The 20,338-nt window shown below is 43.9% G+C and overlaps 1 protein-coding gene across 1 annotated transcript in view; it reads right to left on the bottom strand.

Moving 5' to 3' along the window:
• ift80 (intraflagellar transport 80 homolog (Chlamydomonas)) overlaps positions 1-20,338 on the bottom strand; it is a 29,000-nt gene that overhangs the window by 5,624 nt on the left and 3,038 nt on the right. Inside the window, exons 4-10 of the mRNA XM_037467839.2 lie at positions 18,934-19,043; positions 17,909-17,998; positions 17,687-17,824; positions 2,814-2,993; positions 1,342-1,460; positions 755-829; positions 81-244 (exon numbers count right to left, since the gene is read on the bottom strand). Coding sequence (XP_037323736.2) covers positions 81-244; positions 755-829; positions 1,342-1,460; positions 2,814-2,993; positions 17,687-17,824; positions 17,909-17,998; positions 18,934-19,043 — 876 coding nt within the window. The remainder of the gene's footprint in view (positions 1-80; positions 245-754; positions 830-1,341; positions 1,461-2,813; positions 2,994-17,686; positions 17,825-17,908; positions 17,999-18,933; positions 19,044-20,338) is intronic.

The following is a 20,338-nucleotide window of genomic DNA, read 5'->3' as shown; positions in this document are numbered from 1 at the left end:
AGGAGAAACAAAAAGAGAACACTGCAGAAGCACAGTCCAATTCATCTTCATGATTAAACAGGTGACAGGAAGCCCCTTACCTTTTTCATCACTCTTGTCCCGGATGGCGATGCTGTCATTACTTAGGGAAACACTCGTGGCATTTAGGATGTCGGCTCTCATACCAGGGAACTTGGGGGAGGAAATCAATCTTCCCTCGTAGGAGAACGTATACAACCCTGCTCCATCCACGAGCAGAAAATGTCTGGGTGGGGGGGAGACGGGGCAGTACAGTAGATGAGAGTTCAATAACAGCACCGTATAGATCTGTGATATTCTCTGTGGTGGAGTGGGACAGCACCGAGAGGGAACAAGTAAGGAGATATAACACATAAATGAAAAAACACTCTTTAACAGTTATTCAATTAACACAAGCAAACTTACTCAGCAGGACTCAACAATCTCAAACGTGATTTCAGAATGGCCAATAACCTATTTAGCCCTATGCTGAGTGGCAGGGCCTCTGCACTTAAGTGTTGCACAAGAGCTATTCCATATTAATACAATTTTCCCCAGTGGTTTCACTCTCAGCCTTAGTGTATGACAAGGCCAGCTAATCTAGAGCACAGACCCCCGTGTATACAGAATGTGTGTGTGTGTGTGTGCATGCTTGGTTTGCTGCTTGATGAGTGATCAGTGTGGTGCACTGGAGCATTAGAGAAGCAACAGCTATTTCTCCCTTTTGTTGCACTGCTCTTGGAATGGAAGGACTCACTTCTCTGCTTGCAGGATGAGGCTCACTGTTCCCTCCTTCAGGTCAAAGATGAGCGGAGTATTCCAGTTCCTTGAGCTGGCACAAGTAAACAGCACAAAAACACACAGTAAACACAAAAATCTAAATCTGGTATGAGTTCGGAGGTGAGAAGACCAGAGAGACGGGACCAAGAACAGAAAAAGTTATGAAGAAAACTAGATAAAAGGCAATGTCAACGTGTGATAAATCTACAGATAGATCAAGAACTAATTCAAACTTAACTACACAAATACAGCAGAGAAGGAGAAGTAAAGTAAAAAGGACATATAACATATACAGAGGGTCATCAAATAACATTATCCTAGTAAAAAAACAACATTTGACAATATGTATCTAATCTAAACAGCATGGAATCTCAGTGTATCAGTTGGATGTGAAGATTATCCTTAAGATTAGCTCTACAGGTGTAAAAGATTTGTTCATCTGTTGCACAAGATCCTGATCCAAAAACAAAAAATATTAATTCATAATATGAGAATGTTCAGTCCAGTGTGAATATAAAAACAGAGGACCACAGAGGACATGCAAAGGAAGAGTGGGCTACCGACTTGTAGACATAGCACTGGAGGGAAGTGGCGACCACAAGGTGACCGTATGCCAGGGAGGTTTTGATAACTCGATCTCGGAACTCGAGTACGTCCAATGCATCGTTCATCACATTCCTGACCTGAGAAAGAAGACGGAACGGACAGGAGGGAGCGGGGGGGTAGAGGGGAATAAATCTCTCTAGTAATGAGCTGCCATCAACTCACTATACTACAGGACAAACACTTTCACATTGCAACATGCCAACAATGAAGGGAGGACGCTGGCTTTCCTAACGGCGGTCTGAACATAGTCACGTACACACAGGAGTATTTATTCCCAATGTACACAGGAAACAGTCTACAGTATGTCCAAGTGTCCGCAGAGCCACTGTGGTCGGGTGAAGCCGTTTCTACTGTTTTAGGCTTGCGAGTGTGGGTTGGTTGGTACTCATTTTTTCACCTGCGTGGATAAATACTTCCCTCCAGCTCTCCCTGTAAATGAATGAAAAGGCTTTCTCCAGCACCAGGTGAAAGGTGGGGTTATTTTTACAGCTTTACAAATCTTCCTTTTCTGCAAGCCACATTTACATGAAACACAACCAGGAATAAAAAACATTTGACCGCAAGGTGGTAAATTTAGCCGGCTGATTCACAAACCACTGGCAGATGTGCACTTTTGAAAAGGGGACTGCTAAAAGGGGAGGGGGGGGTTGGAGGGAGACAGAAAAGTGCCTGCGAGGCTAAAAAAGAAATGGCTGATGACCCGACTTTGTTTGGTTTACACAACCTCCACTTGGTAAAGATGTCTGTGTAGGCACACATGTATGTGTGTGACCTTGTAACTGTAGGTGTGTGTGTGTATATATATGTATATTTGGGTGTGTTAACCGCATCAAAACTCTACAGCACGAGTATAAACAGTAGAGAATGGCAAAGCGAGAGAGAGGCAGCGAGACAGGCTGGTCATTGTCATTGCAGGGCTGCACACTGGCACACAGGGAGGGTCCTACTTCAATATATAGCATTTGCTTCACCACATAGCATATTCACTCCCCTCTTTACAGGCTGCCCATGGCATTGCAATACGTCTTGTCATGCTGACATAAACCAAGTTTGGCAATGTTAATGTTTGAGAATCAGTTGTCGTCACGGAAACACAGATTTTCAGTGATGTTTGTTTGAAAACCCTTGACGTGTAAAAATGACAAATTATACGACGGACCGAGACTCAATGAATGAATCAATGAATCAAGCTGGATTCCTCCCGTGTGTGCGTATAACCGCGTGACACAACATCTGTCTAGTCAAAAAGTATTTCTGCTATTGATTTGTATTACATCATCTATGGCACCACTTTTTGTTTCATCCACCAGAACTAACAGTTCATAACGACATGAGTGACCGAGACCCTGGACACGTCTATATTGACTTTCCTGAAGGTCAAAACGTAAACGTAGAAGTGTGTTGGTGTGTGTGTGTGGCTCTCTTTCTACCTGCATGGTTCTCCGCTTGGTAAGGGTGATCACAAAGTTCTTCCACTCCCAATGCTGCTCCACCACGTGGGCAAAGATGACCTGCCCGTTGCCACAGGCCCCGGCCAGCTGTGTGCCGTCTGCGGACCAGGCCAAGCTGAACACACTCCCCGTGTTGGGCTTCTCCAATGCGTAGGACCACTGCACAGAGGGGGCGAGCAAGATGGGAGAGAGAGAGAGAGAGAGAGAGAGAGAGCATAACATGGTTAATGGCTACAGAGCGTTATCTCCGATTTTAAACAATTATCTGGGAGGCAGCTTAGGAACTCCAAAACGATGACAAGTTTAGAGAAGAGAAGCGATGACATTCGGGGGTTGTGTATGAGGGGAGTGCGCACGCACGCAATGTAAACTCTGCTAGAAAGACGGGGGCCCAGTCAGTCAGTCATTGCGCTGTGATGAACTGTGAGACACTGAAGTAGCGCTCGGGCCCTGCCAAGTCCGGCACTCGCGCTCGTAAACATACACTCTGCTATACTCGTCTGTTACATACACGGGGGGCAGGGAGACCCGGGGGGGGGGGACTTTTACACACGAGCCCCAAAACTGAAGCCAAAAGCTGATTAACCTCTCACCTCTTTTTATAATAAAAGCTGTGTGATAGGACTAACAGACACACAGTAATTGAAGGAGGACTTTTTATCCATGTCCGCCTCACTGCTATAAGTGATGGTGAACGACACAACTAAGAAATGTGAGTCCCTCCACCGTATCTAAAGAAGAAGAAAACCTCTCTACTTTCTGGTTTTTACTGAGGTATCCCCTTTCTCTATGTAATCCCTTTATTTTTTTTCTCTGTTTCCAGTACTTTCTCCATCTCTCTCTACTACCTTTCCACACTCCCGTCCCTGGGGTCTTCCGCAGAGTATCACAAGATAAACAAAGCAATGTCGAGCTTTGATTGAACACAAGTGGAGACACACTGGCTTCACCGGCAGCTTAAGGTTTTTTAGCAGACTCACATAGACTAAGAAAGTCCAACGCTTACCAATTGTTGTGTTGCACTGTGCACACCTGGAGTCCTTCTGTTGACAACCACTGCTGACCGTGTCACATGATCCCCCCCCTTTTTCTCCCATCCCTACCAACTGATTTGAGTCATCCGTGATCTTCCACAAAAAAACAAAAAAAACACATGCGGTCACACTGTAATCAGCTTGCGAAAGGGAGAAAGGGGCTAACGTCAGCTGAGTGTTCCGATGGAGAGACCAGCGGGACGCAGCAGGCCAAGTGGTGCAGTAAAGTTTGGAGTAAAAGCCCCAGTGTGTCTGAGGCCTCATACACGTTCAGCTGCAGGATGTGAGGTGTGAGGTAACAGTCGGCAGGCTACAGGTTACAGGCTCGCTACTTGGATCTCTCCCCCTCTTGCTGGTCGGGGCTCACGCTGTTGAGGTGGTTTTGGTCAGCACCCTCCCAGTAGTTAATGTCACATAAGGACCCTCAAATAGTTTGAGTTTGTGGGAAAATATAAGACCTGTACAGCCAGGACAAATGGCAGTTTGTTAAAGTTCAATTAATTGCTATTCAACTTATTTTCCCTACTTGCATTTTTTTTTTCATTTCTGCACCGCCCACACACATTATTTTTCTCTAAACCTCATGTATGCTTTAGTTAACCTCTCGAGATGGCCTGCTGTGTTAACGCACCCTGGGGGTAAAGGAGAGGGGAGAAGTGGGGGAAAGAAGGATAGATAGATGGAGGGTTAGAGATGCAGCTGAATGTATACACCAGACTGTAATGTAGCAAGACATATGATATCAGGCCGTGGAGCACTGCTGGAGCCATGCTTACCTAATGCTTTAAACACATTGAGCCATTTGACTCCTTCTGGAGGCAGCCAGCAAGTGAAAGTGTGTGGTAAGGTGGGGGTTTGTCTTTGCGTGTGCGCAGTTATTATGCACATACATGTCTGCTGTTGGTGTATGTGTGTGAGTTTAATGAGAAAAATCAAAATGCAATTGAACGAATTTAAGATAATACCACGTTACATTATTATGAATTAATGTGTGTGTAGACAGGGGAAAATACATTTTCATGAGTATCAAATGTCTGCTTTGAAGGTGGGTGTGCATGTGTCTAAAGGGGTGAATATTGTCTGGTTTGACAGAGTTGTCAGCCAGTGTCTGACGATGGGACACACAAGGCTTCCTATCGTTCTCCCAAGTGGGACAGACTGACTCAGCAGAGAAGGAGAAACACGGGACACAAAGACCTTTTACAGGGCAGCATTCAGATAACACGTTTTGATGTTTTTTGCCTCTTTCTCACTTGGATCCACATTTCTTTTATTAATATCCCGTCTCTTCATAAGTGAAGAATTTAGATGTTCTGATAGCTGGCTACCATGACAAAAAAGTGGTCAGGAGAAAAACTGCATGAGGCTTCAATTTAAAAAAAAAAAGACAATGAGAGAGTAATCCGGTCAATGCAGAACAGGCACATCCTGTCCTCTGCGGGCTGAACCTCTGTTGGCTATATATATATATATATATATATATATATATATATATATATACATACATACACACACACACACACACACACACACACACACACACACACACACACACACACACAGAGGTAAGCTGATGACATGTTCAGTACCCAGCGGAGATATTTTTATGTCTCCACTGGGTACTGAGAAAAATACTGGAGAATTATGAGAAGATATTCAGGATTAGTGCATAGAGAGAGAGAGAGAGGGGGGGAGGGGTTACACAGCAAGATGAAAGAACACACAGAAGTGCAGAAAGACTTCATAAAGGCAAAAATGATGATTTAGGGGGGGGGGGGGGGGGCGCGTGGAAGGTGGGTCTGGTCATTGAACCATCGACGTCTATAATAGGCAGCTTTGTGGCCAGAGAGAAGGTGGCAGACATGACGTGTAGTTCTCAGCAGGGGTCTGTGGGAGAGAGAGGCAGGCGGAGACCTCTCCAAAGTAAAATGAGCTTATACACGCAGACTACGTATGTACATACAACCGCAATGTATGGCTGTGCATGCAAGTCTCGGTTGTTGTTGTTTCAGGGTCAAAAATAAGACATGATCCACAGACCCTGGCGCGCAGCATGCGCTCTACAATAGAGCGGCGCTTTTACCTGGCCTGTTACGCCGCTACTGAAGTGTCTCAAACGTCCATTCTCTGGACTGACCAGCAGGAGGCCAATCCTCCGGTTGCCAAACGAAGTCTGATTGTTCCAAAGTCAGTGAAAATGACACTAGTTCTCACCTGATTTACTCCCTCGGTAAGCATTGTAGACAAGTTCCTGACCTCAAACGCAGCTTTTCTTCAACACAGCATGAGGTTTGGCCCCTTTCCAGGGTAAAGGAGACAAATTCTGCAGGCGTCGCTCATCACTTCTCCGCAGTCCAAATACGGTCAATTCTGTACACTATTTGCAAAGGCCGTAATGAGGTTTGATTCAATGATTCATCAATTATAGCGTTTACACCTCTCTGGAGCAGACAAACAGAAAAAGAAAAAAAATGAAAAGAGGAATATATTGGGAGAGAAGAAATACAGGTGAGCGGATGACATGCAATTTTAGGAAATGAAAAATGAAGCAAGTCTATGATAAGGATGCCATATTGGACCAAAACTTCAACAAATAACAACTTGTTTATTTTGTGTTTCTAAAGTTGGGTTGGACCGTGAAACTGTTATCCATGAAGCCTTTGCCATTCAATTCTGACAACTCTGGGAAAGTCTAAACCTACATGGTCTTCTTTCCTTGGAGTAATAGAAAACATATAGTTCATTTATACTTTAATCTATTGTTAAGTTTGCAAATTTGGCCTTTGTACAATGCGGCGAACCAGGAGAACAACATACAGTATTAGCATCATCTTAACATAGGTAACCGTGTTTACAACAAGTTCAGAAATACAGGCAGACAAAATACCATTCTGCAGACCATGGTGCACACACAGCAAACACACAGATGCATGCACACACCCAAAAACACGATCTACGATCTACGAACACTAGGCCTCCTTAGTGGCTCTTTAAGGAGTTTGCCGGCCTTCTCCCTCCTCCCTTGCTTCTGCTCACTCTCTCTTCATTTCTCGACATATGTTTACCATTAAGACTGGCAGGTGTTGTGGGCCTGCCCCTTCTCTCTATTATTGCCCTGCAGCTGCAGCCAACATGGGGAGGCCTGCAAAAAGGTTACTTAAAAAAAAGTTAACTGAACGGCAACTTCTAACTTCTTACTTAAACTTGTTTCCAAAGGCACAATTCTGCCTTTCCCCTATATATATATATCACCTTACAATTAAAAAGTTTGCACATGCCATTTATTTATCATGAAATCACCCAGTCCCTAGATCATCTCCACAGAGCAGCAGGTGTGTTCCACTTAATGTATGTAAATGACAATGTATCGCAATATTGAAAGCCTTTCACGGCAGAAAGAACGAAGGGAAAGTTTTTACCTTTCCAAGGAAACTTAATTTGACAACTAGAAATGGAAGCTGTGTTTTTTGACATAGTTAACATAATAACGTGCTTTTAAAACATATTGAAAACACAACTGTATAACAAAGATGTGGATATGCTGCTAAAAATGTTTTTTTCCGGACATTTAGAAACTTTCTCTACCGTGTAAATGATTAGTCCATTATAACTGGCAGGAAACAGACCACAAGCAGACCGACGTACGGTACTCTTGTATGCAAATTTAAGGTATTTCATATATATTCGATTTTCAGTGGAGAAATACTTCTGAAACTATCTGAAACAACCCACACAGCAAAAGCTATCTTGGAAACAAAGTGCTGGAAAAAAAGGGAAGAACACATAGAGTGAAAAGGGAGTAGGGAAACAAAGTGTGTATCCCTTTTCCCCTTTTACTCTCCTTCTGCACTACCTGAAACAGTGCTCTGGTCCGGGCTAAGGAGAAGGGGGGGGGGTGTGCTGGGGTGGAGCTTCGGCCAGGGAAAGGGTTAATGACACATGTCTGAACTAATGGCTCCCGGTGGAGCTATCTGCTGATTCAGCCCCATTACTTCACGAGCATTAAATATGGCTGCTCTGACCGCTCTCTGCTCCCCCCCCCCAAACCCCCCCTGATGCAAGTCAACAAATGCTAATCAGAAGGGGGCATGACATGCCAGAATTTTCACAAAAGTGCTTTTCACAAAAGCATCTATGAAAAATACTTGTACAATCATTGGTGTTATGGGAATCAAACAGAGTTTGTACCCAGAACCACAAAAGCTGAACGCTGGTGTTGTATAGGTGCACATATACAGTGCAGCAGTATATATTCAGCAGAGACTAAGAAATAGAATAGGAGGAGAACAAACATGCAACTCATACTTGCACTCAGCAGGCGATACAATGTGCTTTTCTGCTGTGACGAGAGAGTGTGTTTGAAGCAAGCAGTTGTTCAATTTGATTACTTTACCTTCATTAATACTCCTTCGCTCGATTTAGTCGTTACTACAAAACATCCGCCCAGTGAGTCTGCAACTTGGAGTAAGTCAGTTAATGTATACGGTGGTTACTTTGCTAAAGTCGTCGCCATGGCAAAGCTTCAAATAAAAATAGCCACCAGCCTGCTACATTGACAAGGAATGTCCATTCTACTGCTATTGTTGGTAGAAATGATAGTGCACTGAATACTGCAGCAATATTTAGTACCACATCAATAAATCAATGTCTAATCAATCAAGTTATTATGTTGTCATATAATTGTTACAGGACATTGCAGTAAAGACAAACTGATAGTATTGCAGTCTATATTCTTATGTCTGATATTTGAATCCCCAGTGTAAAATCCCATTGTGTCTGTCTTTCATCTTCAATGACATGGAAACATTAACCATTGGTGTGGTATGATTGATCAAAGGTGAATCACCGATCCCATGATTACTACCCCTAATTAGCAGGGAAAAGGAAGATCTTCTCCATTAGATTGACACGGTGCTAGTTGGCTAGTGAAGCTAATAGGAGCAAACCTAGTCCAGGGTTAACAGTCTTACATAAATCAGAACAGATGGCAGACTCTCTGCAAGCCCAGCTGGCTTCAGTTTGCAGGACAGGACCTGGCAGTGCAGGTACAGAGTGTAACTCCCTGCCTAATAAACACAACACACATGTCGGTGTGTAATGAACACTAGAGATATGCATGCATGTATCTAGCCAATAAACAGACATAGGATGTGCACGTATGAAAATGCTGACACAAAACTACTTTTCAAACTCCCATTCCCAAACCAATTATGGCATATGGAAATGTGTTGAAATGTGTGAAACTAAAAACAAAGCCATTTGTTTTGAGGAGAGGAGGTGGTTCTGAATGAGGATTCATCAATCTCTCAGCAGATTAGGAGGTCTTGTAAATGTCAGCTTGCAGTGACCCCCACCATGGGGGCTGGGGTTGAATATTAGTATAAGAACAATCTGGGCCTATGTCCAGAACTGGTCTGACTTGTATGTGTTGAAACTGCTTTCAATAAGAATTGGCATCTAAGAGGGACTATGCAATCCAAATCCTAACACCTATTTGAGAGATGATGCTGTGAGTGTGAACCAAACTAGCTACAAGTTATGTTAAGTGTATGTTTAGTTGTGGAGTTACAGTTTTACTCAACAGCCGACCACATACTGCATAAAAGTACCGCTTATAACAAAAGTGCTACCACAGTAATATGGGGGTGATGGTGGCGCATGGAATAGTGTGATACGCTGGGAGCAAAAATACCGCATGGGTTATAATGCAATGTAAGTCACTTTGGATAAAAGCGTCAGCTAAATGACATGTGATGTAATATTCTCTTTTTTTTGGTAATGTGTGCACACACATGCATGAAAACTTTTTTCAAGAGATGACTAAGTTCTATTATCAAGATGGTCTTTGGGAGGGAAGTGGCGTGCATCTAACTCTCTGTTGTGCAGAAGAGAAATTAATGCATTTGTTCCTTTACGCTTCATTTATGGCCTTCACAATAATTGTGCAGAACAGAATAAGCATGAATGAGAATAGGAAAATCCTCCTTTTTTTTCCCGTCGCCCTCCTCAAAGCCTAAAACCGTGACTTCAAACCCCCCAAAAATCTCATCTTTTTCAAATGAATTGTGTCCTTATGTGCAAGTGTGTATCTAGAAAAAATGTATATTGTACATTGCAAGAGTCTTTCAAATTAATATTTCTTCTTATAGTTAAGAGCCATAAATGTTTTCTCTACCTGCTGCATATTAACCATTTTCCTTCCCCAACTCTCCAATAGCATTCAACTACCATAGCATTCTTAGAAGACTGTTTCTAAATATAGGCCAGCGAGAGGAGATCTGCTAATCTCTGAATTGAAAAATCCAAACTTGGCTTGTCTAAATAGATACTGAGGCTGGGCCTGGGACGAGTATAGAGTGGTACAGGTTGGAGCTCTGTCGGTGCAGGGAGAAGTGGAGAGGCGGGGAGAGAGAGAGAGAGAGAGAGAGGGGTTGGTGAGTGGGGGTGGGGTGGGGCAAGACAAACTAGAAGATAGTGAGCGAGAGGGAGAGAGAGAGAGCGAGAGAGTAATGATCTACACATGGTTTCATGCTGGAGCCTCAACATAGTAACCATAGACACATGCTGCGGTCTCCTGGGACTCATCAGCAGGACACAGCTGTGAGCTGGACAGCAGAATTCTATTAGCACCAACTATGCACACATGCACACGCAAACACACATACACATAGAGGTAACTTGGGGATTTGACTGTTTTGGCATGCTGCAAAGAGGTCAGCAGATACCATCCAATGGACCAAACAAGGCAGGTCTAGGCTATACTGAATCACTTAGTTCAGCTGATGGGCTACAAACAGGTTACAGGGTTTAACCAATGAGGAGACACCTTTCGACAGGTTTTTTAAACATTGACAGGCACCCCTCTAAACTGTTCTCAATGAGTTCTGTTTACCATTTACAATTGTATTTTCTATTTGTAAAACTTAGACGCTCTATTTATACTCTCTCAATGCTGCTTTATATAACTTAAAAAACACAGTTATCAACACAGCAATACAATCACACACATATACACACACAGCTCAGGCTGCATCCACATTTTACAAGGCATATGGTCTGCCATTTTATGACTGGCGTCCACAACTCCCCGGTGTTTTAAACAGCCCAAAACAGAGGGGTTTGGAAAGGCTACGGAAGCTGTGTCAGTTCTAAAACTCCGGGGTGACCTCCTAGCGTGGACCGGCTGAACCGAAGACCTTTAAAAAACGACGACGTGGACAACCGTTTTTGGCTACTTGATTGTGTCTCATCCGACATGACGTGGCCTTCCTTCCCTGATAAGTCCCGCCGCCAGAAGGGAACAAACTTCAACTTTGACAACAGATTAAAGGGATCGACGACTTTGCTTTCTATACCAGCAGCTGTTGTGCAGTTCAATTCTTTGCTTTTTAATAATTCTACTTTGACTGAAAGCACCGTGTCCAGCGGTGTCATCTGCCCAATCGAGTGGACGTTTGGACGAAGTCAAAAATTCCGCCTGATCAAACGTTTTTTTTTTCTTTCGGACAACTAACTAAATAAAAAAAACTTAAAAAAAAAAAAAAATGCATTCCAGCCACCCAGCAGAGCCGCTAGTGTGACTGACATCAACCAAACACAGGTGTAACAAGTGAGAGACGCGCGTTAATCTCGCAAACTTTAACTTGTATGTGTTCCTTTTGAAGTCAATTTGATGCGCGTGTGTGTGTGTGTGTGTGTGTGTGAGAGAGAGAAATAAGACCTGCAGCAGTGTAACTAAGCTTTACAAATGCTTAAAATACTTGCTGTTTACTCCGGCATCATCTTGCCCAGTGTGCGTGAATAATCACGTGACATCAGTTTTCAGATGGCTAGTGTGGATGAAAATCCTCTCTAAAACGGATGCCGAAACGCCCACGTTGGATGTAGACATTTTCTGTTCTAAAACCCTGGTTTGAAATTGAAACCTATTAGTGTGGCTGTAGCCTCAGTGCACACATGCGCATATGTGATGACAAACTGATTACTTCTCTGTGGTGAAAAACATGTATAACAAAATGATATGAAATGAGGGTCAATTCATTATTCAATTTCAAATTTCAACACCATTCTGACCCATGTTGAAGCCAGCAGAAGCTGAGAAGAACCCTGCAGGGTGCAGCCAAAATTAAAACCCTTTTAAAATCCTTTTCTGGACCTCGGCCCACTGCCTCAAGCCCAGCCCTGCTCCTCAATAACGGCCGTTAATGAACTCCGGGTTGGCCGTAAAGCTCGAAGTGACACACGCATGCTCTGCTGCTCACACTTACTTGTGTGCCCAAAGGCCTGTATTTGCATCGTCACTCCTTAGATTGTTTTTTCTTTCTTTTTTTCCGCCTCTTTCTGCCTCTTTTTCTCTGTGAGTGTGACATGTTTGTCTAGCTAGTGTAGGTGGTGATTTAGTGCTTCTAAGAATGATGACTCTGCCAGAGTTGCTGGCAGGGCGCTGTCTCGCTGTCATACGCTTACTCTCGCTGCGGGGAGGGCTGAAGGAAGAAAAAAAAGAAAAAAGAAAAGCCAGAGGGACAAGAGCAGAGAGAGAGAGAGAGAGAGAGAGAGAGAGAGAGAGAGAGAGAGGCTTAAAGGAAAGAGAAACCGCCATCTTTTATGGAGACCAATCCTCCAAGCCTCACTGCAGAGGCCAACTTTACAGGATATATTGGACAGTTCCACACTACCCCGCCCCCACCCCTCCAAATGCTCGCTTTTCTCAGCTCCTTTTCATGCTCCCCTCCTTTTTGGTTTTCCAACAAGGCGAGCCTTTAGCCGAACTCTAGAGAGGTGTAAAAGTATTACCATGTCAACAAGTGCCTTTTACCGGCTCTCACATCAAAAAAAAAATGAGGTCAATCATCTGGACCTTAGTATAGTATACACTGTTCCATAGAGGGTGCCAGAATAAGTCTAGCAAAACAGAAAACCAAAGCCTGTTCAGCACAAAGCACCTGAAAGACAAAGGAGGCACCATTATCCTCACATTACTCGAGGGAAACTCATAAATTCTTTGGGATGATGGATTAAGTATTCATGTAGGCACTGCAATATGCAGTCGTAGCCTGTTCACACTACCAGGATTGAATAGGCCTGGAAACCTCACAGAATGTGTGAAAATAAATCAGTAAAACGATTCCTGTGAAAACAAGACAGAGAAAACAATGATGGAAGATCGTTCTGAAGGGTGAGCTGGACCCCAATAGCCATTTCCAGAACTTGTGGTCTCTTTCTACCAGTCCACGGAGCTGCTGAGAGAAAGGAAGAGTGCAGAGAGCAAGGAATACTAGCATGCAAAAGTAGCACTGTAAGGGGGGGGGGAGGGGCAAAGAAAGTGGAGCCCTGCCCAGTTGCCTGGAGAGAAAAAACTGCTCTGCTGCTGACTCAGGACTCTCTTTGTTAGAGCGCTCTCTCTCTCGCTCTCCTCTTCTCCCTCCCTCTCCCTCCCTCCCCCTCTCTCTCCCTCCCTCTCCCTCTCTGATAACTTCACTTGGACTTACGTATCTCCCACTCTCCTGTGTTTCCATCCCCCATCCTCCATGTGATCAGGTCTGTGTCATACAACTGCTGCCATTCCATTGCCAACATTTTTTTCTTCCTAAGAACAACGCTGTGCAAAACCTTCTCCTCCTTACGCGATGACACCAGATAAAGGCGTTCAATCTAAATCTACAATGGTTTGACTAAAAGTGGTTCACGATCGGAACCAGAGCTCTGGGCCGTTTTATTCTCTTCCAGCAGCAACAACTTCCAGATGTTGACCGGCCAGTGGTTGGCAGTAAACTACCAGCACAGGCTCAGGTATACACTTCCAGATGATAGTGTGTGTGTGTGTGTGTGTGTGTGTGTGTGGGTGGGTGGGGGGTGGGGGGGTCCTTGACAAGTGAGAGATGCCTGCAATCTGGCAGTTGCCTTGTCACTGAGGACAAGACCATAAGAAGACTTACAGACTAACGGATGGTTTGAGAGAAAACAATGGTTGGCAGCCGTAAGAAGGGCGGACAAAGATACTATAGTGAATGAGGCTGTACGTTAAAGAGGGAGGAGGGGGGGGGGGGGGGGGCGTGAATGGTGATTCCAGCTGGACATGGTCCAATTCCCAAAGTGGTAATGCTCAGCAAGGCTCACAAAGACCCCGAGGGGGACCCCCTCCTGAAAAAAAAGGAGGTAAAGAGGGCCTCAGGGAAGGCAGGAGAGAGAGGAAGCCAAGAGGGGGAGCACTGATGAGCACGAGCTAGTCCAACACACTCTGAGATAGGGAGGAGGCAGGCATGTGCAGCAGGAGGAGGAAGGATAGAGAGGGATTAGGGATTACTTTACACTTTAAGGAAAGCGTGCTTGTATCTCTTAGACGAGACGGGCACCAAGACAACTGGATAGACTGATATATACTGTAATCAAAAATAAATCATTGATTACGATCAATTGGGATTTTGGGGGGGGACTACGCTGTTATAATGGTAGGGGAAATACTGCCGGCTTATTGGTAGGTCTGTGACAGGAACCTGGATCGTACTAGGACTCAGCTCAGTCATGTTTTAGTCAGACTTCAGTTGAATTCTGGCCCTGATTAAACGATTTGGTTCTGCTTATGACTTTGAGCAAAACACTGAACTTTGAGCAGTTCCTGGGAGAATGTACTGTTCATCTGTCCCGTAGATCTTTGCTTCAAACCAATGAGGATTTTTTTAATAGAGGGGAAAAAACCATACATCAAATATTGTACCAAAAAACAAGCAGCTATTACATTAATGTATCCAATGGCTGGGTGTACAGTGGGGTGAAAAATGAAAAGCACCGTGAAGAGAAGAAGGATGGCGGGGGAGGTGGAGTGAAAGCAGCAAGAGAGGGTGCTCGCCTGGCACAATGAGTCCTACTTGTTAGCCAGTGACAGTGTCAAGGATCGTGACAGGGTCCAGACGCTAGACACCAGCTGCAGCGCCTCGTAAATAGACCGCTGTCTCGCAGGCACATTTGCACGGCAGTGGTTGCACACACACACACACACACACACACACACAGATACACAGGCATGTGGGCACATGCATTTAATATGGCAGGCGCACACACAGACACTGACTTATTGTCTCTCACAAATCTTTTAAAAGGGACAGTGAACCTCTTTGTGTCCTGTTAAAGCTTCTGTGAGGAGAAAACGTAGTGCACAAACAAGAATGCTAATCTAACTAAAATAATTAAATATGTACTAATAATTAAATGTATTCAAAGATAACTAAATATTCATGCGCAATGGGGAAACAAAACAGAACTTTTTGTTTAGTCCGCGATTGTCTCCTACAACAAGATGAAATCCTTTCCCAGTACTTTTGCCTGGATGTAAACTTTGTGTGTGTGTGTCTGTGCGCGTGCACTAACCCTCACTCTGCGGTGATAGAGAGGGGGGTAACACACTACATCTGTCCTGTGGTGCGTGTTGGGAGAACATTTGCAGGAGAAACGGGGAAAAAAGGGTAGGAGAAAGTTGAGGGCTAACGATGAGATGAGAACTGAGCTGGACTGGGGGTGAAAGGGTTAAACGCGCAGGACTGATCCTGCTGAGCCAGCAGCAATGCATTAAAGTGCAAGGTTTCATTGTAGCAGATACAGAATGAAACTCCTTCCCATTAGACACGCTAGTAACTGAAAGGGCTCTTCGCACTGCTTAACCCTCACAGCACCGCGAAACAGACCGCAGCCACCGCGCAGGTACAGCCCCTGTAATTGGGTAATGACTCTGATGTTAGTGTGTAAACTCACGTGCGCGATGAGATTTGTAGTAATTATAGTACAGTTACCAAGTGTGCACACATATACAAATCAAACGGGCTCCAACTCGATACGTGAAGGGAGAGTAAGTCTGAATTCACACATAGAATTCAGACTTACTCCCCCTTTTCTTAGTCAAGCCTCCCACGCCATGCTACAGTGCACACAGTCTCTGAGGGGCTTAGGGAGGAGAAGGCAAGCCCTTCCTCCACTTATAGAAGGGCAGAACCATAATCATGGTAATTATCACCACCATCATCATCATCATCACACTGTCCTAACTAAGAGACACCACAGCAAAGCGACAGACGAAACAATGGAATAACCCGACCGCGTAAACAAACCCGATACTGGGAGGATGTATGGTGGAGCGGGTGATTGTAAGAAATGAAGGGGAACGTAGTGCTCAGTTCTCTGTTACGGTCTCAATAGTACAATAATTCTATTTCGGGTTTACACAGAGATGCACGCTGGCTTCATTGATTTCATCAGCTTAAGGCTTTGGTCTGGCAAATTCCTCGCAAAATCCCAATGTAATGGTTAAGGATAACGTCTCCCTTCGGAAGGTCATGCTTTACACATTACATGAAAGCACACGCTCCAAAACAAACACCTTGCCCCTTGTGAGCAGACATATGTGTTGACTCAAGACTTCTCCGCAGCCCATTTGTTTTAGTGCTCCCCCCCCCAAAAAAGGATCCTAATGAAATCAAAATGGGCCATGAAATGCTTGGTGATCAGCACACAGAAAGTCCAAAACGGCAAGAGACACAGAAATCACCAAGTAAACTCAAAGAAGCCCTAAACGTCCCGTCAAGGCAGAGCAGGGAAATATTCATATTGCTCCTGGCCATACGTTCAGCAATAATAAAACAACAATTACCATTCATCATTCTCTCATTCCCCCTCTCAATAGAACTCTAGTTAACATCAGCGCTAGGTAACAAGAACATGCCGCCTTTGGCCTAAAGTGGTTTATAGAGATGAACTCTGGACAAGCTAACGGTGTACCACAGATACTGTATGTTTCAAAGAAAAGGGACTGGACTGACTCCGTAGCATAAGTTATATATTTGTAAGTGGGAAGAAAGAAAATGAAGTAAACAGAACAGGCTTGAAGTATGTGAAAAGGTTGACAGGATGCAGCCCACCGATGCTGGGGAGGTGTTTGTAGGGGTTTGCACAACTCTCTGACCCTCAACCCAGCAGATCAGACGGACCAGACTGGCTGCACATCTATCATTTTATCAACCAGAAAAACCCATTTCATCCACCAAAAGTACAGATGGCAGAATAATAGCATCCATTACTTTGTAACACAATGACACACGGTTGGCATCACCATTTCAACGGGGCTCGTTCATGTGGGAAAGAGGGAATTAGACCGAGGACTACTAATGGCATTGTTAATGCAAGATGCACATGAGCGCTGCAGGAACGGCTCCCAAACCCCAGGAAGGAGTTGGCTTTTTGCAACTGCGGTTCGCTCATTTCAAAGTCAACAGGTTTTGGGTTAAAATGGCTTAAAATAAGGTTGATGGTGAAAAGAAGCCGAAGACATTTTGACGATTTCAAATACATCAATTAATACCCCCATTGTGAATTTTGAAGCTTTTATGTGTCCTATAAAAGGCTGCTGGTAACAGATACTACAAAAGGTCTGCTGGCCGACTAGTCGGCCTTCACAGCCTCTTTGTGCATGCTCGTGGTGCGTGAGTATCGTGTATTTGTGTTATGTCTGCCATTCTGCCCATTTTTCTGAAATCCATTGGAAAAATCCCATTGGCGTTTTTCTGAAGGAACCAGTGCGATGCTGACCTCTGAGGCTTGCCTTCAAAAATACCCCATCCTGCACCAGTCTCTTCAGATTGAATTTATACCCGTAGTGAAAGGAAAATAGATTACCTGAAAGTTAATCAGCAGTAAATTGCTGCAACATCTTCCTGCAATGTGCTGTTCTACTAAGCAGCAACGTCCTCCTCACCAATATGTGTGTGAGTGTGTCTATATATACTGCATACATGTAAATATATGTATAAAAAAGCCTGATAGGCTTTTGCTTACTCCAGTCTTGTCACAGAGCCGCAGGGTGTTGAAGGAGCCCATGGCGAACACCTCTCCGTCTGGAGCCCACGACAAAGATGTGACCGGGTAGTCATGAGAGGACGAGGAGTAAAGCGGACGACCAAAGCTGTCCCATACCTGTTGAGGGTTTCAATTATAAAAAGAAATCATGCCCACTACACAAAACAATCGATCTAAATACTATACTCAAACCCAACTCACCTTATATTTACAGTCTTCTCCACCTGACAGTATGACTTCATTAACTGAATTCCAGTCCACTTTTAGGACAATCCCATCGTGAGCCTTCCACTAGAGCGACAGAGGGGGAGCGAGAGAAAGAGAGTTACACAGCCACACAACACACTGGTCTCAAATAAATCCTTCCACTTTTAGTGATCCTGTTCTCTCTACTTTTTATACCTCACTTGCTCACTCCGTATGCCCAGGCGAAACACACATAGACACAAGCACATGTGTGTTGTGTACGTCCGTGTAAGGGACAAAAAAAAAAGATCTTCTGGGGCAACTGTTTTTCATTCCCCTTTTAAATCAGATCCCCAAGTCAGTTCATTTCAGACCCATGTTTTTCCCAGGCTGGCTGACGCACATAAATCCATTCACATTAAGTCTGCACATGTTCAACCTGGATCCCAGCATATGATCTGTGTGTTGTGCCTGAATGTGTGGTAACAGCTGAGGAAGAAGAAAACGTCAACAAGGCCTGCGTTAAATGGTCCACAGCTTATCCCAGGTGGTATTCAGTTTTAAGAAGGATCATGAACATATGTAGACATGAACTATACTCACCGGTGTGCAAATTCCTGCCTCCTGTACCCTCTCAGTGCAGTGAGCACTCTCAGATATATAGGACCATTATATTCGTATTCCCTTATTTAAACCTCATTTAGCTGTGCAAATCAGCAAACCTCAAGATAATTAAGAAAAGGGCTCACAAGGAAGGGAAATTCAAAGCATTAAGTGATACTGTATGTTATTACCAGACTTTTCTTAACTTTTTAAACAATATGGTTGTTGTGAGTTAATTCAGTGTATTATTGTGATGTCCACTAACCCATTTATTATTTATTAATAATCTGATTGTCTTTGGTTGATTTCATTTTTTGTAATTAAAACATTCGAGTCGAACAGATATTTTTTTGAAACTATGCCATATTGAATACTTTTGGTCTATTGACTCAAGTCACAGATTTTTACCTCTTAAAGATTACATCAGCTTAGTGTACCTGTATGACTTTGGCGCTGGGTTGCAACGGCTTGATGACTAGTTGTCTTCCTGACGTGTAGAGGACTCTGTCCGAGTCTGGACCCCAGGCCACAGAGTACACAGGAGACCCTGGAAGATGCCCAAACAGAGGTAAACATCTCATTTTATTACATTAATACAAAAAATACATTTCTGTAGTCCCAAAAGGCAGATACTCATGTAACATTTAAAACAGTATTATCACACCATATCCATTCATTAGAATGAAATGTGTTTGTGTATGAATCCCCACCTCTACTGACAAATCAGGAGTTAGTATAAAACACCAGTTTTAGGGTACACTTGTATTAATTCCTCTTCTCAGTGATCAGATTCCTGCAGAGATCTCCTAGCTTGCAAACACAGCTGCTGAGAAAACCTAACATGACCTTTACAGTATGAGCACAAATGTGTGTGCTTACGTACACATGTGTGAGGGAAACGTGTGTGTCGGATTGCGGCTACGCACGTGCGGAGGGGAGAGGACTTGCCATTTAACCCCCACTCCAGGTGCATGTGGTTTCTTACAAATGCGAACCGGTCACATGACCTAAACCCAACAAAGGCAATGAGTGGGACTGAGGGAAGTTCCTCTCTCCTCCCTCTAACTCACTCACTCACTGACAAGCTCTCTCTATTTTTCTCTCTTTCTCTTGTCTCTCTCTCTTTCAAAATAGGTCATGTAACCCAAGATGAACAGCCTGCTCCTGTAGCACGTGTGTGTGTGTGTGTGTGTGTGTGTGTGTGCGTGCGTGTTTATTGAGCTGTAGGCTGTCAAGAAAAGCAACACCTGCCGTGATCTGGGTGCAGCGGGTGTGATGATGTGCATTTGTGGCTATGCTACTTTTTTCAGGGTAATCTCTGGGTCTTTTGAGCAGCCGGTTCAGGGAAAAAATGTTGCTAACTACTGGGGCTGGACTGCTTTTCCTCTGCCAGGCTTTCCAGAGCGCCCGTCATTCGGGCAGTATGGTGCCATCCATTTCGCCAGAAGCCAACTTTTCATCCACAACCCCCATCTTTTATTCAGTGCAAAGACTGAGAGGAAACACTAAATAAGTCAAAAAGCATAATGCATCAATTAAGTAAGCCATTTGTAATGTCAATGCTGGATGGAAAATGTTTCATTATCAGTCTTTTTTTAAGTTAATAAAACTTTACTCTTATTCAAAAAGAAAAAAGATCATTTGGTTGTGCGGAGTACAATCAATTAAATAATAGGCTTAGCAGGTACGCACACTATACGCCACACATATGTTCACACAATCCCACAGACGAATATCATTGCATGTGAAGAGTGTAGAAAAGTATTAAGAACAAATTTAAAAGAAATGTGATGCGGCTATTAATTTGCCATCTGGCACCATGGCGTGGAATTGAAAGGCTCA

Source organism: Pungitius pungitius, chromosome 3 (assembly GCF_949316345.1).
Source record: "Pungitius pungitius chromosome 3, fPunPun2.1, whole genome shotgun sequence".
Lineage (NCBI taxonomy): Eukaryota > Metazoa > Chordata > Actinopteri > Perciformes > Gasterosteidae > Pungitius > Pungitius pungitius.
Note: the sequence above shows the minus strand (reverse complement) of the source record. Positions and strands in the feature narration are given on the sequence as shown.